We start from the raw sequence: 27,035 nt of genomic DNA, 5'->3' as shown, positions 1-27,035 counted from the left end.
TGGCTAGCCTCTGATCTGTCCCGGTTCGCACTTACCTTTTAGAAGAAATACTTACTTATAAAATTTCTTCCACAGCGTTTCCATCTCTCTTGTGGGCAGCTGAAGCCGGCGCGGTCCTCTTCTGTGTCTTCTTCTGCGTCTTCTTGTCCCAGAATGCGCCTGCACCGGCCCCTCTCGTCACTTCCGGTGCGGCGCCGCATTCCTCCACAGCTTCTGGGCATGCCCAGAAGCTGTTTAGCAGGGGAATGCGGCGTCGCCCCGGAAGTGACGAGCGGGGCTGGTGCCGTCGCATTGATTCCTGGGAGCGATGACGTTCAGCTCCCAGGAATCATAGCGAGACAGGAAGTGACGGGGTGAGCCGCGGCTCTGAGGGAGGAAGTACTCTGAGGTGAGTATTTACGATCTTCAATTAAAAGGTGAGTAAACAAAAAAAAAAAAATAACTATCCAATTCCTTTTCAGGTAATATCGAACTAGCGGAGGGGCACAAAAAAAAAATATTGTTTTTGTGCCCGGAACTCCGCTTTAACCCCTTGATCACTAGTAAAAGTTAACCCCCTTCCCTGCCAGTGTCATTTTTACAGTAACAGTGCATATGTATAGCACTGATTACTGTAGTAATGTCACTGGTACCCCCAAAAGTGTCAAAAATGTCAGTCAAGGGTCCGTTCTGTCCGCCGCAATGTCGCAGTCCCGCAGAAAAAAATCGCAGATCGCCGCCATTATTCATTAAAAAAAAAAAAAATGAAAATGACAAAAATCTTTCCCTTAGTTAGTAAATGCAATAACTTTTGCGCAAACCAATCAAAATACGCTTATTGCGATTTTTTTTTACCAAACATATGTAGCAGAAAACAAATTGGCCTAAAATGTTAAAAAATTTTGATTTTTACATTTTTTTGGGGGGGAATTTCATATAAAAAAATTTAAAAAATATTGTTATTTTTTCAAAATTGTCACTCTTTGTTTGTTTATAGCGCAAAAAGTAAAAATCGCATGGTGATCAAATACCACCAAAAGAAAGCTCTGTTTGTGGAAAAAAAAAGGACGTCAATTTCATTTGGGTACAGCGTCGCATGACCGCACAATTGTCCATTAAAATCACGCAGTGCCGAATCGCAAAATAGGGCCTGGTCTTTGAGCAGCCAAATCCTCCGGGGCTTAAGTGGTTAAAAAAGTGTTTCCCAATGCTAAATCTTTCATTTAATTTCTAAATTGTTTCAACTGTAAATTTCAAAAGCCAAATATAAAGGAATAGTAGTGGTAAAGAAAATGAGCATTTGTGGGTTTAAATAATAATTTTTTAGTATAATTCTCCTTTAAGGGGGCGTGGCAGGGTGTGTGTCCAATGCCTGCATACATTTGTTAATAGGTGCTCCTCATTCCTATCTCAGAAAGTTGGGAGGTATGGTTAAGGAGAGGATTAAACACCTCACCAGCAGCCATCATCAGGTAGTTTGATTACTGGGATCTGCTGGTTGCTGGGATATACCTGCTGGTGGCCACCAAAACTGCACCCTGCGCTTCTGGGAACCACAGTGCCACCAGCGATTCATCTAATTCCTGACAGATGGAGTCAGGAGTGTTTAGTGCAGCATGTAGGGGTCAACAATGTGTAACATACAAGCCAGTGTGGAGTGGATTGAAATGACCTCCTCCTCCATAAAGACCCCCCCCCCGCTAAATCACCCCAGTACAGAAAGAACTCCCCCTTCCCAAGTCCCACTTAGTACAGAGCTCTCTCTCCAGAAATCAACTCAGTACATACCCCCCACAAACACAGACCTCTCTCCCCAATACAAACCTCTCTCCCTAGTTCAGACTCCCCCCTGCCTTAATACAGGCCTTTCCTCTCTGGTACAGTCTATCCCACAATACAGACCTTCCCTCCTTAGTACAGACCTTCACCCCGGCACAAACCACAGACTTTCCCAGACGCAGGTGCCCGGTGCTACCAACACCCCTGCACTGCACCATCGGGTGGCTGAAGACAACTCCAGGCACACTTGTTTTCCAGGAACACACCAACCATATCATGAGACCTGAAGACCAGTTCCTATTTAGAGGTTACTACTGCAATATCAAGGGCCATCCATAGAACCACTTAAAGGATCCATTTTATAGGAGGCTTCTACTGAAGAATATAGGGCCGCCAAAAAGTTCTTGTTACAAGGTTCCTTTTTTCAACTGGAAGGCGTTATCAATTTTGAGATACCTGGAGGGTTGCTAGAATTGTCATCACCTTTGGGAGTATTGGAGTCACCAGCCATTTTTGTTGCTGGCATAAGAAGGATTGATATTTTATGCTGTTTTTGGGTACCCTTTACCTCAACCATTTCTCCCTATACATTTAAACTAATACATTTTGCAAAAAGAAGATTGGACTTGGAGTGTTGATTGTCACTACTGAAGGTTGGCTGAGTGTCTGAGTGACATCTTTATGACAGGCCACTAGTAAAGATTGCAGGAGAGCCCAATAAAATCCCACAGCTTCTTTGGGGGTCATTGCATACATATGAACCTTTAGTTCTTTTACAATGTTTGGTAGAAAAAGTAATACTTGAACCCAGATTTTGGCTAACAATAGATTTAGAGGCCTGTTGGTGACAACAGCTTGGTACCTTAGTGGTAAGCAAAATGGCCTTGCAGGTTTATGGTCTGGTGGGTTAGCTACAGATGTAAGGTCTACATTTTAGGCTAGACACCCCCTTGCTGGCCCCCTCTTATAGCACCCCACTTTATTGTACCTTCAAACTTGCAAAACACCTGTTTTTTTTCATGCAACCTCTTCAAAGGAAGTCAGAGGTGATGTAAGAGGTTTTGGTCATGTGATCAGACCACATGATCAAGTGCAGGTCTCCCAGTGGCGACAGATGCAACTGAGCCTCTGTTCCTGGGGGGTCCAGTCAAGTTCCCGTACCACATCGGTTCTCCAGTAAACGTATCTAAGGCAAAGTGAGGACCGATGCTGACATTTCCCTTTGCATTCCCTTCTCTTGGTCATGTGATATTAAACCAAATGACCAAGTTCAGGCTGATTTATTCTCTACCATTTCCTGGTATGAATCGTGGGTTCCCTGTAACGGACAAATTATTTCTTTCTTGACTTTTACACTGCAAATGCTGTGGCTTTAAGCTGTTTCCAAAGAAAATTATTGCTTCAGAATCCCTACATTTGTAAGACCCAGACTAAGGCTATTCTTAATAGTGTGGCCATGTTATAGCTCTTTATATTTGGGAGTCCATTTAGACTTAAATATTAAAACATGAATTCTTCTTTTCCCCGTAGCACCCTTCTAGGTAGGTGCTAGAAGAGAGTGTTGTTTTTGGGTCTTTCTGCTTACCAGGAAGGTTGCCAGGTAAATCTATAGTGCTCTCTGCCTACCAGAGAGCAAGATCGATTGATAGGGTCTGCCCAGGTGCAGCTCAGCTTGTCTGAATGTCTCACACTGGTCCATAGGGAGCCGTATTGGACAATGGGAGGAAACCTGACAAGTGAGGGCACAGGCATTGTAACAGCCCTGGCTATTAGCAGAGGAAAGTGCCTTAATGCATGCTGGATGCCTGTATAAATGCCAGGTGCACATGTGCTCAGGGTCTTCGGCTGGACAGCGTGGTCCCTAGGAAGGGGGCGGCTGCCTCTCCTCTGTAGAAGCTGCCATGCGGCCTTGGGTAATCAACCTGAGGGCCTGAAGGTCAAATTGAAGCTAAACCCAGATGTCCTGCAGAGCTGACTGGAAGGGGGACACTGGAAAAGATCGGAATCTGCCTACAGTGAGTAAAGATCTGTGTCATGGGGCCTGCCATGTGAGGGCCATCCCTTCAGTGGAAGAGTCAGTGGACGATTGTCAGTCAAGGGGATGCTAGAAAGTGTCCTGAAGATAAAGTAGTTGTATTACGTCTGATGCTAAAAAGAGCGAGAAGACTTAATTCCTGCATACAAGTGGCAGTATGGTAAAAGAAGTGTGTTGGCTTCCACAAGTAATCCGTTTGAGGCCAAGTGAGAGTTTTCCTTATCTACTGTGAATAGTTCAGTTGGAGTGACCCACAATTCCTTCTCCCATCCAAGTTCCATAATAAAAAAAAAACAAATACCCTGGACTGTTTATTGAGTAACGAGCAACCGGTTGGATGTGTGAAAATCCCTTAGTGACTGTCTGCAGGTAATCAGAGGAGACCCAAGAAGTTATCACATAGCAAACCCTACGGGGACAGTGCTGCATCCCTTTCCAAAGAAATGATCTAATCCTTCTGTTCATCCTTGCTAGACCTTCCATAGGAATCACATACCTCCCAACTTTAGAACTTGAGAATGAGGGGCACTTTAGGAAGTAAGAGACCCCTTAGTGTGCTGTGGCAAAATGTGGGTGTGGTCATGCTTAACAGTGGGAGGGGCTTCAGGGAATAGTTAAATATAACCTGGGCTTCCTTGTACCTATAAAATATGCTTTGATTGCTGTGCCACAAAGCAAGAACCTCACATACACATATAACTGTGTCACTTTCTGCTCACCCCTAAACTCTGCATTACTTAATGCTGACCCCTAACGCTGCATTATTTATTACTGACCACCGAAATCGATGTCACTTACTACTGACCCTTGAACTCTGCATCGCTTACTACTGACCCTTGAACTCTGCATCACTTACTACTAACCCTTGAACTCTGCATCACTTACTACTGACCCTTGAACTCTGCATCACTTACTATTGACTCCTGAACTCAGCATCACTTACTACTGACCCCTGAACTCTACATCACTTACTATTGACCCCTGAACTCTGCATCACTTACTATTGACCCTTGAACTCTGCATCACTTACTACTGACCCTTGAACTCTGCATCACTTACTACTGACCCTTGAACTCTGCATCACTTACTACTGACCCCTGAACTCTGCATCTTTGCATCACTTACTACTGACCCCTGAACTCTGCATCACCTACTACTGACCCCTGAACTCTGCATCACTTAATACTGACCCCTGATCTTTGCATCACCTACTACTGACCCCTGAACTCCGTGTCACTTACTACTGACCCCTGAACTCTGCATCACTTAATACTGACCCCTGAACTCTGTGTCAGTTACTACTGACCCCTGAACTCTGCATCTCTGCATCACTTACTACTGACCCCTGAACTCTGCATCACCTACTACTGACCCCTGAACACTGTCACTTACTACTGACCCCTGAACTGTGCATCACTTACTACTGACCCCTGAACTGTGCATCACTTACTACTGACCCCTGAACTCTGCATCACCTACTACTGACCCCTGAACTCTGCATCTTTGCATCACTTACTTCTGACCCCTGAACTCTGCATCACTTACTACTGACCCCTGAACTCGGCATCATTTACTACTGATCCTTGAACTCTGCATCTCTGCATCACTTACTACTGACCCCTGAACTCTGCATCACTTCCTATTGACCCCTGAACTCAGCATCACTACTGACCCTTGAACTCTGCATCACTTACTACTGACCCCTGAACTCAGCATCACTTACTACTGACCCCTGAACTCTGTGTTACTTGTTACTGACCCCTGAACTCTGCATCTCTGCATCACTTACTACTGACCCCTGAACTCTACATCACTTACTACTGACCCCTGAACTCTGTGTCACTTACTACTGACCCTGAAGTCTGCATTACTTACTACTGACCCCTTAACTCTGCCTCACTTATATTGACTCCCTGAACTCTGTGTCACTTACTACTGACCCCTGAACTCTGCATCACTTACTACTGACCCCTGAACTCTGCATCACTTACTACTGACCCCTGAACTCTGCATCTTTGCATCACTTACTACTGACCCCTGAACTCTGCATCACTTACTACTGACCCCTGAACTCTGCATCACTTACTACTGACCCCTGAACTCTGCATCTTTGCATCACTTACTACTGACCCCTGAACTCTGCATCACTTACTACTGACCCCTGAACTCTGTGTCTCTTACTACTGACCCCTGAACTCTGCATCACTTTGTACTGACCCCTGATCTCTGTGTCACCTACTACTGACCCCTGAAGTCTGCATTACTTACTACTGACCCCTTAACTCTGCCTCACTTATATTGACTCCCTGAACTCTACGTCACTTACTGCTGACCCCTAAACTCTGTGTCACTTCTGACCCTTGAACTCTGCATCACTTATTACTAATTCCTGAACTCTGTGTCCCTTACTACTGACACTTGAATTCTGCATTGCTTATTACCGACCCCTGAAATCTGCACCACTTACTACTGACCCCTGAACTCTGTGCCACTTACTACTGACCCCTGAACTCTGTGCCACTTACTACTGACCCCTGAACTCTGCACCACTTTCTACTGACCCCTGAACTCTGCATCACTTACTACTGACCCCCAAACTCTGTGTCACTATCTACTGACCCCTGAACTCTGCACCACTTTCTACTGAACCCTGAACTCTGTGTCACTTACTACAGACCCCCTGAACTCTGTGTCACTTACTACAGACCCCCTGAACTTAGCATCATTTACTACTGACCCCTAAACTCTTCATCACTTACTATTGACCCCTGAACTCTATGTCACTTACTACTGACCCCTGAACCTCTATGTTACTTACTGCTGACCTCCTGAACTCTGTGACTTACTACTGACCCCTTAACTCTACATCACTTACTATTGACCCGTAAACTATTGACACTGTCAGTTACTACTGACCTCTGAACTCTGTGTCACTTACTACTGACCCCTGACCTCTGCATCACTGACTACTGACTCCTGAACTCTGTATCACTACTGACCTCAGTGTCACTTACTACTGACCCCCGATTGTTGCCTCACTTACTACTGACCCCTGAACTTTGCATCACGTACTGAACAATGAACTCTGAGTCACTTACTACTGACCCCTGAACTTTGCAGCACTTACTACTAAACAATGAACTCTGCATCACTTACTCCTGAGACAGCACAACAAAAAGAAGATTCCAATGTAGGATTTACTGAAGTCCCACATCAGCAAAAAAAGGCCTGCCATTGTCTGAACTTTTGCACCTTAAGCGCTTATTTATTTTGCAATTTTTTGCACTTTACTGACATTCGATTAGGTGGGTATAGTTCCTTGGAGTTGTCCTAAAAGTCTTGGGGTCATGCCCCCCCCGCCCCAGTACTTGGGTGGACTTTGCCTTGGCAGGTCGTCTGAAGAATGGGGTCTGTCTGGTTTTGGCCGTGTGGACCACGAGTTCCCCAGTCCCTGTCAGGAGTTACATGCTCCCGGGGAACAGGACCAGGGTCCTTTCCCTTCAGAGGTGGACCCTGTGTTACACTCTTTTTTACACAATGATTTTGTGTGCTCACTTTTTTTTTTTTATTGCACCAGTGTTTAATTTTGAGCGTGCACACTGCACTGTGGAGCTTAAAAAGAAAATCAGCAAAAAAAGTACACCAATATTTTGTGAGCACGGTGGCCCTCTTTTTCAAGTTGACAGTCAGATGCCACCGTGCTCTCAAAACACTGGTGTAACTTTTTTGTTGATATGGGACTTCAGTGAATCATGCTTCAGGATCTGCAAGTACTCTGTGCACTGGTTTTCTCTTTGTTGCTGGATTCTGTACAGTACTATCATAAAGCCATGTGCCCACCCTTTATAAGGGTTATGTATGTGTAGCACCCCCTGGTGTACATAGTGTGAATAGGTTAGGTGTAAGTAGCTTAGGTAAATTTAGTTTGGTTTACAAGTAGCTAAAGTGAGCATGTCTGTGGGGTTCCAGCTCAGGTCAGGCTTTAGGGCTCTGCCTGTCAGGCCTCTGTCATCTCCCCCTGATTCTGGAAGTTTCCAAAAACTTCTAGAAGCTAGTGGGTGGTGGTGCAGGGGTGGGGATCTGACTGTTTATAGGAGTTTGACCAATTCCAAGGCAGTGAGGCTTGGCAGGGTGGTAAGATGTGCCCAAAAATACTGAGGAACTTGGCTAGTCGGGGGTCATTGCTGGTTGGAGTATGGAGTGCTAATCGTGAGGCATGGAGGGGACCCTGGGGCTGGGGGCTCTGCTTCCAGGCAGGAGCAGTTTGACCAGAGGGATCTTCACCACCCTTAGGTCTCATTTAGGAGACACCCTGTATTGCAAGGAAGGGCGCTACTAAATCATTAAGAACTGACATTATTCCGGTGGGAGTACAGTCTAGGATCCATTTTGCTGCAAGTTGTACATAGAGAAGTTGTCCTCTAAGTTGTTGTTGAACTCAGTTTGGGCATCCCTTAATTCATTATGCCCATCCAAGTTTATATTCCCTCAATAAAACATAAAAGCAAGCCCAATGTCAGGTTCAAGACTGAGAATGCAAGCTGGAAAAATGCTTGTTGCTTGGCTGTGCAGGATTAGGTGGACACTAGGGGGTAGCGCTACATATGGATGTCTTTGAGGTAAATAAAAGGTCAAAAGGTGAGTTTCTAGCATCAGAGTGCATTAGTTTGACTGGGAAATGATGAGCTGATGTTTATGTGTGATAGCATTGCACTAAAAGAAGCGGGGTATTAGTACTGTTGGCTGTACAATAGAGTAAACTCTCCTTCAAAGGGACTAATATGCAATAAAAGTGCAGTGTAGATGGACCTTGTTCCGGTCTCGTGATGCTGCCTCTCTGATAGCCTTAAGGAGAACTCCCAGTAGAGAACAAACTCTGGGGTGTAGCACCCAATACAAAATTTCATGACACTCAGGGGGGTTCATTTTGTGATCAGGTGAATCCAATGAATGTGGAGGAAAATTCCACCCCCTTCCTCAGGGCTGAAGCCATAGATATAATTGGACCCATGGTGAGATGCAATTAGGAGACCTATAGTATAGTGATGCTTGATCAAGACTGTCAAGATTGCAAACTGCAGTCTTGACAGCCCTGAGGAAGGGGTGGCATTTCCCCCGAAACACGTCGGATTCATCTGATGCTCTTATTCAATAAACCTTTCAGTTAGACCCCTGGTATAAATGTTTGTATTGGGCTCTGCCCAATATCCACCATGGGGTTTTCGGAAACGATGTGTGCTGAGCACAATGACAGATACACAGTAATTTAGGAAGAAAGACACCATTTTTTGAAATGCTGCTTCTGTTTATTTCACAAACTTCACTTTAATATCTGTAAAGTTAGTTAACATTCCTGTAAGTGATGCCGGTACATAGGGGCTGGAGGCGGTGAAGTACAACAGAGGCATTGCAGGCAATATAGATAGTCCAAGCATGCTCCGCCAATTGGAAACACAAGGGGGCTCCATGATTGCCGACAAAAAGCTTGTGAATATGTTGGACCCTGTTTTTAACATTGAACGCTGCCCAAATCTTTATTTTTAGCAGTGGGTTGGTGATATTTCTACCACCCGTTACCCAGGGGATCTTCTCCCATCTTCAGTCCAGAAAGCTGACCTTGATGGTGTCACACAATAGAAAGAATCTTCTGGTAGGTAGGTTCTCTCTGGTAGGAACTAAGGTGGGGGGACATTTGGCCTGGGTCATTGACAGTATTAATGGATATCAAAACTAGAGATCGACCAATTATAGGCAAAGTGACCGATATTGCCGATATTTCTGGAAAGTGCTTGTACCGGAGTGATGCCTGCAGCTAGAGGCATCACCCTGGTACCGGCATCCATAGTCCACTGTCGGCTGTCTTGTAATGACAACCGATGCAGCTGAGAAGCCGCTCGGCTGTCATTACAAGGAGCGGGAGGGGACGTCCCCCCCTCCCGCCACCTTCCGCGGCTCGCCTGGGTCTCACGCCCAACCGGGAGACCTGGGCAACCATCCTGCACGGCCGCCGAAGAGAAGACCCAATCAAAGCCGCATTCGGCTCTGATCAGGTCTCCATGTAAAAACCCGGAAGTGATGTCATGACATCACTTCCGGGTACTGGCGGCGCCAAATTAAAAAAAAATTACAGCATTCAAAACAGCCAAACTTGGCGTTTTGAATACTTTTAAGTGCAGAGGAGGGGTTTGGGGTCTATTGGACCTCCAGATCCCTCCACAAGAGTACCTGTAAAAAAAAAAAATAAAAAAAAATAAATAAAAATAAGAATGTACGAAAATATCGGCCAATATCAGCCGATACCGAAATTAAGCAGTAGCTAATGTGCTTTTTTTAATGTAACTCTATTTTAGATATTGCATATAACAGCATTCATAAGTAATGTCTCGTAACAAGTGAGTGAGACTGTGGAATGGATTTTAGAAAAAAAATGCTCCTCTAGGGCGGAGTCTAATCTATGTTTAAAGCTGTTTAATAGTGTGCACCATATCACTAAATAACATAAATGAATAGAATGTCAATATACATCACACCTTAGGACAAATGAAGTCTTTTCAAGCTCCAGATTACGCTAAATGTTACTTTTTAAGGCACTTGCCAGGGTATTATAAGGCAAAATGTAGGTAATTTACTATCAATTAACAGATTGTTACATTATTTTAACAAATAATAGTTTACACATTATTTAATTCAATAAATTGTAATATTTATTTTATGAATATCATTTAAGTAAAATTGTCACATAAATTAATTTATTAAATAGAATTAAATTAAATAAGATTTGCAGCAAGCTGTGATTATAGACGTGAAACAGCTCAATGCAATGCAAGAGCACCTGATTGGTTCTTAGTGTTAGCTCCTCCCTTCCTGTCTGAATGCTGCTGGGCAGGGGATTGCAGAAGGATAATATCAGGAGAGAGGTACAAATACTTTTGCTAACTATAGGTAGAAATACATGTAATGATTTTTTAATTAATACATAACTGGATAAAATTGAAGGTTTTAAAATTAGCCTGGAGTTTAATTTTAAATGCCTGTTCAAAATATTCAAATGTATATAATGCCAATAAAATTGTAGTGATGTATAATATATTATATATTATAATACATATGTTTAAAATGCCTACGCAGTTTAAACATTTGTCATTTTATATGGGAGGATTTGGATGTTATAATATCTATTGTATCATTTATTTCATTAGATTATATGATATTCTGACTAAATTTAATTATAATTGACCCATACATAAAGCTATTTTTTATTTTTATTTATTTTTATATATGTTTTATTTTGTCAGGACTGATAAATAATTTTATCAGGCAGACCTAAACCCTCCAGGTCTTTTAATGGGATTAAAAAAAAAAAAAAAAAAAAGATTTATGAAATGTTTCAATTGAATGTTTTCATTAGTAACTTCCAATTAAATCTAAAACTGATTTTTGAAAAATGTTGTCAGGTTTAATAAAACATTCTTTAGGCATACTGAAAAGTTTTCAGGCCATTTAATGTTTAAAAACAAAAGGCTTATTGTCAGGGTCCGGACTGGCGGCAGGTGACTGCACTGGAGGTGGATCCTCTGTGTCAGTGAGGGATTGGCGTGGACCGTACCAGGGGACCGGTTCTAAATTACTACCGGTTTTCACCAGAGCCCGCCGCAAGGCGGGATGGACTTGCTGCGGCGGTAGCAACCAGGTCGTATCCTCCGGTAACGGCTCAACCTCAAAGACAGCTGATTCAGGCGCGGTGCAGAAGGACAAGGCAAAGGCAGGGTCAGACGGAGAAAAAGGTCAAGGCAGGCGGCAACGGTTCGTAGTCAGGGGCAACAGCAGAAGGTCTGATACACAGGCACGGAAAAATACACCAAAAGCTTTCTCAAGGCCCCAAAGGCAACAAGATCGGGCAAGGACAGGAAGGGGAAGTGGGTTTTTATAGCATTTGGACTGATTGGACCAGGCACCAATTAGTGGTGCACTGGCCCTTTAAATTTCAGAACAGCGGCGTGCGCACGCCCTAGAGAGCGGGGCCGCTCGCCGGGAGGAAGCCAGGGCGAGAGCCGAGCGGGAGGTGAGTGGAGTCCGCGGGCAAGAACGTCCCGCCGCGCGGACCGACTGTGTGAGAAATGCGGGGAATCGGCGCTCACGGTCGGGGAAGGTGACCGGAGCGTCGCTACCCGCAGCATGCCTCGAGTGCTCCGGGGATGCTGCAGGACCCGGAGCGCTCGGCGTGACACTTATGAAATTATGTTTTAATTTATATAGGTTTTATTTTGCCAGGACTGATAAATAATTTCCTCAGGCAGACTTAAACCCTCCAGGCCTTTTAATGGGATTTTTTTTTACAAAAAACAAAGATTTATGAAATGTTTCAATTTAATGTTTTCATTAGTACTTCCAATTAAATCTAAAACTGATTTTTGAAAAATGCTCTCAGGTTTAATAAAACATTCTTTAGGCAGACTGAAAAGTTTCAGGCCATTTAATATTTAAAAACAAAAGGCTTATGAAGTTATTTATTAATTTAAAATTTTAGTTACTTTCAATTAAATCTAAAACGGATCTTTCATTTTTTTTTTTTTTTTCAGATCTAATAAAATTCCATTAGGTAGTTCCGAAAAGTTCCTAAGCCCTTTAAAGGTAATTTTAAAAACATTTTTTCAGGTCTACAAGAAAAAGTTATTAGACAGATTTTAATGAGATATAAAAAAATAAAATACGATTTATGAATTTTTTCAATTTAATGTTTTCATTAGTAACTTCCAATTAAATCTAAAACTGATTTCTGAAAAATGTTGTCAGGTTTAATAAAACATTCTTTAGGCAGACTGAAAATTTCAGGCCATTTAATATTTAAAAACAAAGGCTTATGAAGTTATTTTTTTAATTTAAAGTTTTAGTTACTTTCAATTGAATCTAAAAAGGATCTTTAATTTTTTTTGTCAGATCTAATAAAATTCCATTAAGTAGACTGAAAAGTTCCTAAGCCTTTTAAAGGTAATTTTGAAAAACAAATATTTAAAAAACAAAAATGTAAATTTTCATTGGTTACTTCCAACAGAATCTAAAACTAAATTCTAAAACATTTTTTCAGGTCTAAAAGAAAAAGTCATTAGATAGATTGAATATCATCCTGGTCTTTTAATGAGATAAAAATAAAATAAGATTTATGATTTTTTTAAATTTAATGTTTTAGTTAGTAACTTCCAATTAAATCTAAAACTGATTTTTGAAAAATGTTGTCAGGTTTAATAAAACATTCTTTAGGCAGACTGAAAAGTTTCCAGGCCATTTAATGTTTAAAAACAAAAGGCTTATGATATTATTTTTTTTTTAAATATTAGGTTTAAGTTACTTTCAATTTAATCTAAAACTGATCTTTTAATTTTTTTTTTCAGATCTAATAAAATTCCAATAGGCAGACTGAAAGGTTCCTAAGCCTTTTAAAGGTAATTTTAAAAGCCAAGGATTTATAGAATTTTAAAAATCAAAGATTTAAAAAACAAAAATTAAATGTTTTCATTGGGTATTTCCAACTGAATATAAAACAGAATTCTAAAATATTTTTTCAGGTCTAAAAGAAAAAGTCATTAGACAGATTGAAAAGTTTCCAGGTCTTTTAATTGGATTAAAAAAAAAAAACAAAAAAAGATTTATGAATTTTTTCAATTGAATGTTTTCATTAGTAGCTTCCAATTAAATCTTAAACTGATTTTTGAAATTTTTTTGTCAGGTTTAATAAACATGTATTTAGTCAGTCTGAAAAGTTTCCAGGCCATTTGATGACATGTTAAAAAATAAAAGGTTTATAAATGTATTTTTCAATTTAAAATTTTACTTACTTTCAATTGGATCTAAAACTGATATTTCAATTTGGTTTTTCAGATCAAATAAAATTCCACTAGGCAGAGTGAATAGTTTATAGGCCTCTTGATTGCAATTTTTAAACCCAAAGATTTAAAAACCAAAAATTTAAAAACCAAAAATTTAAAAACCAAAAATTTAAAAACCAAAAATTTAAAAACCAAATAAATTATTTTTGAATGTAATGTTTTCACAATTCACATTACATTTAATGTTTACTGTTGTAGTTACTTCTAACTGAATCTAAAACTGACTCGAAAACATTTTGTCAGGTCAAAAAAAAAAAAAAGTCAGTAGGCAAATTGAAAAATGTTAAATGCAAAATAGATTAAATAGTAAAAGTGGAAATTTTTCTGTTTTCTTGACTATTCACTTTTCAAAATTTATACTGACTGAAACCAACAAAAAGATATGTGATCAATCGAAATAATATTCATAAAAAAAATCCCAGGTCAAAATAAACATTTTATATAAGACAAATAAAATGAATCCAATGAATTTGTGTATGGCTAAAAGGACTGAGCCAAACTGAGGTGAGGCATTTCAAGGAAATGTTACCATTTCATGAATATTCTTTTTTAAACAAAATCTCTTCTAAGCTGGAAACGTTATTGATAATTAGCCCGCTGTATCTCAATGAAAATCAACTTGCAAAATGTACATCAGCCAGCATCAGCAATCAGACCATATCTTGATATATAGTTTCTTCTACTGGGTACATTGGATGTGTACTATGGGGGTAATGTTACTAAAATAACAATAATATATGAATATTGTGCCCAATAAGGGTGTTTTTTCTTTATTGGTTATAATGATTTTATCTTTATGTGAAATAAAAGTATATATTTTAGGGGGGGGGGGGGGCATTTTAATTGAAGCAGGCATGCTTGTTTGGTTTTGGATAGTTTACATTAAAGTCCCTTTTTTTTTTTTTTCAGTATTGCAGATAAGAAATAGAAAAATGGATAAATGGTAATTGGATGCATATGGCATTTCCTTGGGTGTAAAGCTAAAGTTTCGAAGCTTGTTCCTGATGGTGTTAATCGGGAAATCTAAAAAAAAAAAATGGTCCCATCAGCTGTACCCACCCTTTCTATAATCTGCAGTCTATATACCCCAATCAAGGAAAAATAAATATGCGCAATGATCATGCCGGAGGGTTATCACATGAAGATCTTCTAAAACACAAGACCATGAAATGATCCGCCAGCCCCCCCAGCAGATGGGCCGAGTCCTCCTGATGAGCCATCATCATCGCTGTCCTTGTCGAAGTCCTGCCACCATAGAGGAGATTTAAGGAGTGGGGAAATATAAGCTGCTGTGTTCCTGGCTTCCTTTTCTTGCTCCTAGGAAAAAAGGAAAGAAATCCAAAAAGTTCTGGAACTTTTAAGAGAACAAAATATGGGGAGAGGTGGTATGTGTTTGAAAAATTGGTCTGTCATGTCCAAGAAACAAAAAAAAAAAAAAAACTCTGTGCGAAACTGCACAATAAACCCCTTTGTGGATTTTTGAAGATAGACCAAAATAGTAAAAAAATATTTTTATTATATTTAAATTGTTTAAAAAAAGACACAAACATTGCAAAAATGTGAATAATATACAAAATTGATACAATTAAAACATCTGAGTACCCTTTACAGCAGGCATGTCCAACATGTGGCCCGGAACCACAGGCAATGCGGCCCGCCGGCCGCAGAACTCCAGACCAGGGGCGGATCGGGGGGAGGGGCCATCCTCGAGCATCACACCACTGTAAATAACGTAGCAGCGCTGTAGGAAGCAGACCTGATGCTTCCTGTATAGCGTCAGCTCCTGTCACAGGTGGAGTGATACCAGATGTACTTCGCCTGTGACAGAAGCATCGGCTCCGAATCCTACAGCGCGGCTCCGTTATCAGCTTCTGTGACTGTTACACTGATTCTCAGGAATGGTGGGTCGGGAACCCATCAACAATACCCGCCAACAGTACCCGCCGGCACCAGGCAGCAATACCCCCCAACAGTACCCACCAGCACCAGGCAGCAATACCCACCCCTAACAGTACCCTCCAGCACCAGGCAGCAATACCCGCCAACAGTACCCGCAAGCACCAGCCAGCAACACCCGCCAACAGTACCTGCCAGCACCAGCCAGAAATACCCACCAACAGTACTCGCCAGCACCAGCCAGCAATATTCGCCAACAGTACCTGCCAGCACCAGCCAGCAATACCTGCCAACAGTACCCGCCAGCACCAGCCAGCAATATTCGCCAACAGTACCTGCCAGCACCAGCCAGCAATACCTGCCAACAGTACCCACCAGCACCAGACAGCAGTAACCACCAGCATTACCCACCAGCAGTAAACGCACCAGCAGTTACCTGCCAGCAGTCTGCAAACTATGTAGAAAAGGTATGTATAAATACATATATGTATACTGTATGTACATTAGCGGGTGTATATTGTTGCAATATGTTTTTTAATAACTAGTTGTGTTTTGTCATAATATGTCATGTCCTTGTTCATACATGTATAATTAGGGACATGACCTTTTCTGGCTGCCTAAGTCACATGTGCTAGGGGTGCAACTAGCCCCCAGCACATAACTGTAAATATCCCAGCATGTGCAGTGTTTCTGACTCCTACCACCATCACCACTTCAAATCACTGAAGTGGTGTCAGGGAACTAGCCGCATGAATACGCACGCACGTATTGCAAACGCACGTCCGCTAGGGCGAAGACGTGTGCGTGCTGGCCCACAAAGTGGATGTCCAATCCCAGCACCCTCTGGCCTTTAAAAGGATATCTGTGGCACATGAACATTGCTGACTGGTCTTCAGCTTCCTGTTTCCTGTTTCCTGCTTCCTGTGTTTGTTGCTGCTTCTGATCACCTGTTGACAACCCGGCTTGTTCTTGGATTCCTCTTGTCTCGCTCCCAGCTCTGACCTCGGATTGTTCACGGATCTTCTCTTGTCATCTGCCCTGTGTATGACCCCGGCTTGCCTAACCACGACTCTGCTATCTGATCTGCTGACCTCTGGCTTACTGACCTCTGCTTCTGTCCCCGACTACGCCTTTGGCTGTGCCTTGTCTGCTGTGATCTGCCTTGGTGCCCACCTGCTGTACCCAGCCTGCAGAACCTGCTTCCAGTACTTACCTGTTGATCCTGCCAGCTGCACTCTCCATTACAAACTACTTCCAGCCGTGTGCAGTCTGCAACTACCACAGCACTCCTGGGTCCTAGTGCTCACCTCCTCTGGTGTTCACCTGCAGAGATATATTCCTACCATCAACCCTCATCTGGGGCACAGCTGGCAATCCCTGCTACTTTGGGCTTCGTGCTTCCTGTTACCACCTTCAGGGACACCAAGCACTCAGCCGCAAGGAGAGCCCTCTCGGCATTTCGGCTTCAGGACCAGGTACGTGACAGTACCAGTCAGCCATAAAATGTCTGAAGCCGACAGAGGTGCGTCTCCGCTAGAGGCTTTGTGCCAACAAGTTACAGCCCTCACACAAGCCGTACAGAATTTACAAGAAGGCTATATGCAACTAGAAGGTCGCCTGCACAGCATACCCTCTACGTCCTTTTCTGCTTGCCAGAATACCGCACATGAGGTCTCTGCTCCAGCCTCTGCTGTTTTTGAACGCACCGCTGTCATACCCACAGTAGTGGTACCTCCACCTGAACCAAGGGTCCCCATACCCGAACGTTTCTCCGGGGACCGAAGAAAATTCAGAGCGTTTAAAAATGCTTGTCAGTTATACCTAGCTCTGCAGCCACGGACTTTCTCCCTTGAAACTGTCAAAGTCGGTTTCATCATCTCCTTGCTGACAGAAGAACCTCAATCCTGGGCCCATCATCTTATGGAACAAAGTAACCCAGTCCTAGACTCAGTTTCAGCCTTTTTTGAAGCCATGGCACAGCTGTATGATGACCCCCAGCGAATGGCTTCGGCCGAAGCGGCCCTGCACACACTCCAGCAAGGGAATCGGCCTGTAGAGGACTATACGGTTGAATTCCGCAAATGGTCAGCAGATACAGACTGGAATGAAGCCGCACTCAAGTACCAGTTCCGGCTTGGTCTGTCCGAGGCGCTCAAAGATGAACTGGCCCGGGTGGAAGCTCCCACTACCCTTGAACGCCTTATACAGTTGGCTATACAGCTTGACCGCCGATTACGGGAGCGGCGCTTTGAACGGACTCAATCTTACAAACCTCCAGTAACCACCACTACACCCATGCAATTCGGCCTGTTGCGGCCTTCCCTGACCCCTGAAGAGAGGATCCGCCGGCGGCAAGCCAACCTTTGTCTATACTGTGGCGGTACGGGACATTTCCTTCGAAACTGCCCTGTGAGACCCAGTAAGTTCCTGTCCTCTCGTCCCACATATGCCTCGGTCGCTGGATCCTCCCCCGCTCATATCATCTTGCCTGTCTCACTGCAAGTGGCAGAAGGGGAAGTCAAATTCCGAGCCATTGTTGATTCAGGCGCCTGCAGTTGTTTTCTGGATCTTACATTAGCTAAGAAATTACAGATTCCACTTAGACCTAAAACACTGAGTCTTACTGTTCACCTGGCAGACGGCACCATTCCCAAGTCGGGGCCCATTACCCAAGAGACTGAACCAATTCTAACGATTACTGACTCTGGACATCAAGAGTTCCTATGTTTCGATGTCCTCTACTCCCCCTTGTTTCCTGTAATACTCGGCCTTCCCTGGTTGAGGGCCCATAATCCCAAGATTGACTGGTCTAAAGGGGAGATCATGTTCCCTTCAGCCTACTGCCAGCAGCATTGTTTCGCTCCTGAACCATTGGACTCTCCCAGCTGCCTGACCGTTCAGGCAGTCTCAGATATCGGTCAGTATGTGCCTACTAGCTATCATGACTTCCTGGATGTGTTCGATAAGAAGAAAGCTGATGTGTTGCCACCTCATCGCTCTTATGACTGTCCTATTGAACTACTTCCAGGTGCAGAAATTCCTTTTGGTCGGATTTTTCCATTATCAGAAATAGAGCTGGAGGCTCTACGACTCTACATAAACGAGAATCTGGAAAAAGGATTTATCCGTCCATCCTCTTCCCCTGCAGGAGCAGGAATCTTCTTTGTTCAAAAGAAGGATCATACACTCAGACCTTGTGTAGATTACAGGGAATTGAATAAAATTACGGTCAAGAACCGCTACCCGCTACCTCTCATACCAGAACTGTTTCAACGATTTCGAGCTGCTCGAGTTTTCACTAAACTGGATCTACGAGGTGCATACAATTTAGTCCGAATTAGAGAAGGCGACGAGTGGAAAACGGCCTTCCGAACCCGTTTTGGACATTTTGAATACCTTGTGATGCCTTTTGGACTTTGCAATGCCCCAGCCACTTTCCAACACCTTGTAAATGACATCTTTAGAGAATTTCTGGATTACTTCCTTATAGTCTATCTTGATGATATTCTCATTTTCTCTGCATCTCTTGAATTGCATCGTGTGCACGTAAAGAAAGTCTTGTCTACCCTCAGGAAACATGGACTCTACGCCAAGGCAGAGAAATGCGAATTTGAGAGACAAACCATCCAGTTCCTAGGATTGATCATATCCACTGATGGTATCGCTATGGACCCCCAAAAGGTGTCTTCCATCCTGGAATGGCCTGCCCCAGTGGATAAAAAAGGAATCCAAAGATTTGTGGGGTTCGCCAACTTTTACAGGAGATTTATTAAAGGGTTCTCATCCATTATTGCTCCCATTACCCAGCTCACACGTCAACATTCCCGATTTCAGTGGTCCCAGGAAGCCCAGGCGGCCTTCAATAAACTGAAAGCTCTTTTCACCTCCGCTCCAATACTTCGGCACCCAGACCCTGCTCTGCCTTATGTCTTGGAGGTTGATGCCTCCGAGGTCGCCACTGGGGCAATCTTGTCACAACGTATGGGGCCTAAAGCCTTGCTCCATCCGGTAGCTTTTTTTTCTCGGAAGCTGAGTCAAGCAGAAAGGAATTATGATGTCGGTGATCGGGAGCTACTGGCTATCAAAACAGCCTTAGAAGAATGGCGATATCTTTTGGAAGGAGCTGCCCATCCAGTGATGATATTTACAGATCACAAGAATCTGGAATATCTTAGGACTGCTAAACGCCTTAGGCCTCGGCAAGCATGGTGGGCTTTGTTCTTCTCCCGATTTAATTTTCATATCACCTACAGGCCAGGGTCAAAAAACGGCAAGGCCGATGCACTTTCACGAATGTTTCCAGAGACCCCTGAAATAGCCTCCTCCAGTACCATCCTTTCACCACAAAACTTTTTGTTGTTGCAACCTGATTTAAAATCAGCCATCCAGCAAGCTTCCACTCAGTGTCCGGAGTCTGAAGTTTGTTCCTTGAAAAAACAAGACAATTTTTTCTAGCAAAATAACAAGATCTTCGTTCCACAAGAAGCAAGGACCCTAGTCCTGAAGGCATGTCATGACCATCAATTAGCGGGTCATTTCGGGGTACACAAGACCATTGAGCTCATTCAACGATCTTTTTGGTGGCCAGGCCTGAATCAGGACTGTAAGGATTATGTTGGCTCCTGTACTACGTGCCTTCGTAATAAGGGAAGTAACACCAGAGCCTGGGGCCTGCTAAGGCCGTTACCAATTCCTGAATTGCCCTGGAAGATGTTGTCAATGGACTTTATAGTGGACCTGCCTCCGGCTGAGGGATTCACATCCATCTTTGTAGTCATTGATCGATTATCTAAGATGTCGCATTTTGTGCCTATGGTGGGCACACCTTCAGCCACAGACACGGCTCAGGCTTTTATTAAAGAAGTAGTGAGACTTCACGGCTTGCCCAAAAGCATTGTATCAGACAGAGGTGTGCAATTTACCTCCAAATTCTGGAGAACCCTTTGCAAAGCTTTAAATATTGATGTCTGCTTGTCCTCAGCCTACCACCCACAAAGCAATGGTCAGACAGAGAGGACCAACCAGACCTTAGAGCAGTATCTTCGGTGTTTCTCCACCTTTTCACAGGACAACTGGGTATCTCTGCTCCCCTGTGCTGAATTTGCCTACAATAACTCAGTGCACGCGGCCACCAACCAAACCCCATTCTGGGCTAACTATGGCTTTCATCCATGCTTTTTTCCAGATTCTCTGCCAGAAACTGATGTGCCCGCAGTACAAGATAGATTAACCTCCATCTTTACGAATTACCAGACCCTGCAGGAGGCAATACAAAAGGCCCAGGATGACTATAAAAGGAATTATGATAAGAAGAGAAGAGAGAACCCGGCCTTCAAGGTTGGTGACAGAGTGTGGCTGTCTACGGCCAACCTAAAACTCCCCTGTCCTTCTCGTAAGCTGGGACCAAGGTTCATCGGACCTTTCGGAATTAAAAGAATCATCAATCCTGTGGCTTTCGAACTTTCTCTTCCGCAATCTTACAAAATTCACCCAGTCTTCCATGTGTCTCTTCTTAAACCTGCTGTTCCAGATCGTTTCCCAGGAAGGGAGAACCCACCGCCACCTCCAATTACTATTGGCGAGGAAACTGAATTTGAGGTGGAAGCAATACTGGATTGCAGAAAGCGAGGAAGACATATTCAGTATCTTGTTAAGTGGAAGGGATATCCACCTGAGGAAAATTCATGGGAGCCTGAGGTAAATATTCATGCCCCCAGGTTACTGCAAGAATTCTTCAACAGAAACCCTGAGAAGGTGTCACGTTTGGGCATCCGGAGGCTGCCCATAAGGGGGGGGCACTGTCAGGGAACTAGCCGCATGAATACGCACGCACGTATTGCAAACGCACGTCCGCTAGGGCGAAGACGTGTGCGTGCTGGCCCACAAAGTGGATGTCCAATCCCAGCACCCTCTGGCCTTTAAAAGGATATCTGTGGCACATGAACATTGCTGACTGGTCTTCAGCTTCCTGTTTCCTGTTTCCTGCTTCCTGTGTTTGTTGCTGCTTCTGATCACCTGTTGACAACCCGGCTTGTTCTTGGATTCCTCTTGTCTCGCTCCCAGCTCTGACCTCGGATTGTTCACGGATCTTCTCTTGTCATCTGCCCTGTGTATGACCCCGGCTTGCCTAACCACGACTCTGCTATCTGATCTGCTGACCTCTGGCTTACTGACCTCTGCTTCTGTCCCCGACTACGCCTTTGGCTGTGCCTTGTCTGCTGTGATCTGCCTTGGTGCCCACCTGCTGTACCCAGCCTGCAGAACCTGCTTCCAGTACTTACCTGTTGATCCTGCCAGCTGCACTCTCCATTACAAACTACTTCCAGCCGTGTGCAGTCTGCAACTACCACAGCACTCCTGGGTCCTAGTGCTCACCTCCTCTGGTGTTCACCTGCAGAGATATATTCCTACCATCAACCCTCATCTGGGGCACAGCTGGCAATCCCTGCTACTTTGGGCTTCGTGCTTCCTGTTACCACCTTCAGGGACACCAAGCACTCAGCCGCAAGGAGAGCCCTCTCGGCATTTCGGCTTCAGGACCAGGTACGTGACAAGTGGTCATGGTGGTTAGAGTGTTCCTTTAATATCTCTCAGAAGAAGTAAACCTCTGTATACTGATTCCATTTCATTTGATTATCCTCTAGTTGTGTTAAATTAGTGTGTGGGGGGGGGGGTGCGGCATCGCGGGAAGGGTGTGGCAGCATTTTATTACTTATATACCTTAACTATAGTATATAATTTCTATGTGGCCCCAGAAAATTTCTCTACACTCAATGTGGCCCAGAGAAGCCAAAAGGTTGGACACCCCTGCTTTACAGCATAGGGACATGGCATGCACAAGGCCAAACCATTGGGCTAGCCGCCATGAAATCTTGCGTGAACACCTGACATGTTTCGGACTAGTGTAGTCCTTCTTCAGAGGTATTACGATGGGTACTATTTTTTTCCAGAATATAAATGTATAGTATTAGTAATATAGTCATACATATCACATTTGGGTAACAAAAAGAAAACTATGTATATAACAAAGAGTATATCCAAAGATAAGGTGATATCACAGTCTAAACATTACATAAGCCACAAATATACTTGCAAAGTTCAACAAATATATTGCACGTCATAGCTAGATGTAAAAAAGTGGCTTCTGCTGGATGGACCTGCGCAGTCGTGGAGCTCTGAAGAAGGACTACACTAGTCCGAAATATGTCAGATGTTCACGCAAGAGTTCATGGCGGTTAGTCCGATGGTTCAATATGGGTGGCCTTGTACTTGCCATGTCCTTATGCTGTAAAGGGTACTTGTTTTTTTTTTTTGTGTCAATTTTGTATATTATTACCATTTTTATAATGTCTTTTTTAAACAGTTTAAATATAATAAAAATACATTTTTACCATTTTGGTCTGTCTTCAAATGTCTATGAGGGGTTTATTGTGCAACTTCACACTGAGTTTTTTGTTTTTTAAAAAAACAAGTACATTTTAAAAACACCTTTCAAAATCAACAGTCCTGCCAGTTCAAATTTCCTTCTACTATCCATATAATTTTTTATGTTTAATGAATGGCAAAAGCACACTTTTTATTTTAGTAAGTTCTCTGGTAAGAATTTTTTTCACTGCAAAAAGAAACATAACATAATCTTGTTTAACTAAAATAAAAATAAATGGAGAGCACCCATATAAATGCCAGGATGAGGGAAGTCCTAGTCAAATGGGGCATGGAAACCAAACATCTCACACAGATGTAACCAGCTGCTGCAAAAGCCCTGCATAGGGCAGAGGGTCCCCGGGTGAAATAGTCCAATAGCCAGAAGAGCAAGGTTGTCCTGTCTTATTAAACATGGTCTAAGTGGACCAGAAATATGGTTTAACTGGACTGCGAGTGGGATGCAAAAGGTCTTCTAGGCCAAGCTAGTTTTCTCTGAGTACTAATGCCCATGGGACTTCTATTGACACCTGGGAGAAGTGTACTGAATTCAGAGGTGCAGCTGCAGCAGTCCTGTCTCTGTAATGACATGAAGCAAGTTGTGAGCTGGATGCATAAAGCCTAACGGGCAAGTCAGAGACCTCTGATGACCCTGGGAAGTAAGAGACTAACATCATGGAGGGGAACATAGAAGAGAGACTGGTATACTGTAGAAGACATCATGTTAATCTCGGCTGACAGAGCAGGATGCTTCAACTTGTGAATCTCAGTTTGAAGAGAAGATATAGTATATAGGAAGTTGAGTGCCCATGGTGCTGCCAAAGAGAGGAGAGAGAGACATACTAAGAGAAGAAGGCCTATCAGCGATGTGCAATGTGTGGCTTTCACAATGACTCCTACAGCTCATCCACTTATGTGTATGGCAATGAATGCAGAAAACACCAGTCGGTATGTCTGTGTGAGGTGATGAATCACATCAATCTTTGAAAAACATTAGTAACGTGTCGAAACTATAACTTTTATGTGGACATTCCTTTCTTGTATATATATACTGTATATATAAAGATAATGACTGGGGATATTGTGGGAAGGCCTATGGCAGGGAGTTGGGCACAATATGGCAAAGGCTAGGAACTACCAGCCATGGGTTGTAGTCCTATTATAGAAGAAGCAGGACAGGAGCTTGAGTGATTTGACACCAGCAGTCGGCCAATCAGAAGTCCCTTACAAGTAGCAGGGTAGCAGGGTACACATGACCACAGATACATGGTTTGGTAAGTATTACGTCACTTCCTGGTTCAGAGCTGTCATTCTCTGGGGAGCAGCTAATGGAGCATGATCTTTGTTCTTTTAGCTACAGTGGAATGTAGGGGAGACATCAATACAAGGCCCATTAATCATGGTTACCTCTAAAATGATGACCTGTAGGGGCTTTTAAAGTGTCACCTATGGATCATTTAGAGTATTGACGTTTAACACCATTTCACGGGAGCATGCAGATTTAAGGCTTTACATACTGGGTATCTATTTACTTGGCACAACCTCATCTTTTGTCTTTTACCAAATAATCGAGTAATATATTGTGTTTGTTTGCACTAATAATAACTTGCACAAGGAGGTGTAATTTTTTACCAAAAATTTGGGTTTGATAAATTGTTGTGCCAATGTCATGTAACATAAAAATAGCAAATACCACTCTTTTATTCTCCAGAGTCTCTGCTTTCAGAATGCGCATTTTAAGCATGTGTGCAAAATGGATTAAAAGAATGGCTCTGGGACTGAAGTGGATAAGCTGAAAAAAAGACTTTACAGCTCACCTGCAGGAGCGGCCCATCCATTAGGGGTGCAGGGGCTCCCCCCCTATCCATGCGTCTGGCCCCCTAATCTACATACAGGGTGCTGGACACATGGATTCCAATAGGGGATTTTTTTTTTTTTGAAGCACATGATTAGAGCCATTGGCTCTAATAGGCTTCAAGAAAAGGTGGGCTCGGGGCGCACAGCACTGCGCCCTGTGCCCACCCATTGTGTGACAATAGCAAATGAATATTCGCTATTGTCACACTGACTCTCCTCCCAGCCAATCAGGAAGAGGGTTGTGAGACCCCTTTCCCGATTGGCCAAAAGGAGAAGCGATCTTACTGGCCAGTGGCCAGGAAGAGGCAGAAGAGACACGGCTGGAGGAGAAGGACAGCGGCTGACGGCTCAGCCATCCAGCACTCCCCGGCTCGGACAGGAGGCAGGAGGAGGTAGAAGCAGACCATGGGGGGGGGAGGAACGTGTCACGGGGGAGGAACGTGTCGCTTGCCAACTGACTGACAGACCGATCAGGGGGTTGCGCATTGGTTTGCCGCCCCCCCCCCCCCCCCCGAATTACCAAGCAACAGCCACCACTGCTCACCTGTAAATACTTGATGTTATCTTTAGTAATTGCTTCCATTAGCTCCTTGTTCAGAGAGATATCACCATGTGGCTTGGCTGCTTCTAAGTCCTGTGTTGCCTCGGGAAGGCCATATGGCCGGTGCCTGTAGAAGAGCACATAGGCTGTATCCTTGGGAAAAAAGGATGTTATGTTGCTGACAGATTCAAAGGATGAAAAAGTCACTCTGGTGTCATTGAAGAGGTACCACTGGATTTCCATGTCCAGATGTTTGTCAGATGGGAACCTTTTTATATCAACACCCGGTGGTTTGTGACTCTCGGTGTCCATGCATTCTCTAGAATAACAATAGTAGTGACCACTTTCGGAAGACAGTCCAGAATGTACAATTACAGTACACAAGTCGTAGGTTGCAGACTGGTGTACCTTCATAGAGGCATATCTACTGTCCCTTTCTATAGATGCATTCTCTGGCCCAGGGGAAGAAGGCACATGGATAGGTAACTTGAGAATCAGTGGAATGGACACGTTGTCCAAGATTTTTCTCCTCCTCATTGCCTTCAAATCAAATGAAAACCTGAGTAAAGTCAAAATAAGGTATCGTGGACCAGTGGAAAGCTCTACAATTTTCTCTGCATCTTGTAAGGACAGACAAGTTTCACAACGATATTTATTGTCTGCGGTCAACATCTCTGGGCATAAGAAATGGTTGATCAGATCAGAAAGGGTAAGGGAACATTTCTTGGCACCCGCTTTTTCAACGGAGTTGACAGTACCCAAATTCCGAATGCCAACCACCATACAATTATTTTCATCTTTGTCCTTAGTGGAATCTTTTTCATGAATTTTCAAGACTTCAGCTGGGCTCACTTTACCTCGATTTTCCTCAATTTTCTGTTGCCACCTGACATCATCTAGACAGTCCGTGGTTTGTAAGGGATGAGCTTTGGGTCTTGTGTGAGCATCATATGGCCCTACCTCTTCTTCTGGTGGAGAGGAAGAATTAGAAGTTTGAGGATGCTTTTTCTTGGTGCAGTCACTTGGAGGAAAAGCCAAAGATAAGTCAGTAAAGGCTTCTTCCCTAGCTGAAACACATTGACATTTCAGACACCGAATTTTCGTAACAATTCTTCCACCGAACATCTGCTCTATTAGTGTCCTGTTGCCCAAGACAGTCTTCTTTGATTGTAAACTACTGCTACTTTGGGCCAAGGTTTGGGAAATTCTCTTTCCAGTTTTCTCTTCTTCATGAAGCCTTTAAAGAGAACAGCAAATCAGAGGTAAAAGTAATTAAAAGTAAAAAATACCTTCAATAAAAAAAAGTCACACTTGGCCTTGGGTCTCACAAACAAAATGTTAACATCGGCAAAAATAAGTGTATGCTTAACATTAAGTACATCTCTGCAATACATACACATGTTTTACCGTTAAAAATGCTGCATTTCCAAAAAATACCTGTTGATCTGCTAGAAATCCATTGATCTCCTACAATCCTATTTGGCCTGATAAAATAGTGCCTTTTCTGCACTTAAATTCCAACCATTGTGATAAGCCTACTGAACTACAGAACTCTGCCTTTCTCCTTTCCTGCCCACAAAATGTATGTAGAAAAGGGGCTCTTAGGCGATGTTGTTATGGTGGTATGCCTACGTCAGAAAGA

At 43.3% G+C, this 27,035-nt stretch overlaps 1 protein-coding gene across 1 annotated transcript in view; it reads right to left on the bottom strand.

Moving 5' to 3' along the window:
- Window positions 1-14,768: 14,768 nt before the first annotated feature.
- Window positions 14,769-27,035, bottom strand: part of USP35 (ubiquitin specific peptidase 35) — a gene marked incomplete at its 5' end in the record, with an annotated part of 66,672 nt that continues 54,405 nt past the window's right edge. Inside the window, 2 exons of the mRNA XM_082247322.1 lie at window positions 14,769-14,994; window positions 25,397-26,630. Coding sequence (XP_082103448.1) covers window positions 14,827-14,994; window positions 25,397-26,630 — 1,402 coding nt within the window. The 3' untranslated portion in view covers window positions 14,769-14,826. The remainder of the gene's footprint in view (window positions 14,995-25,396; window positions 26,631-27,035) is intronic.

Source organism: Pelophylax lessonae, assembly GCF_965119305.1.
Source record: "Pelophylax lessonae genome assembly, chromosome: 2".
In the NCBI taxonomy this organism is placed as follows: Eukaryota; Metazoa; Chordata; class Amphibia; order Anura; family Ranidae; genus Pelophylax; species Pelophylax lessonae.
The sequence above is the reverse complement of the archived record's forward strand: the minus strand, read 5'-3'. Positions and strand labels throughout refer to the sequence as shown.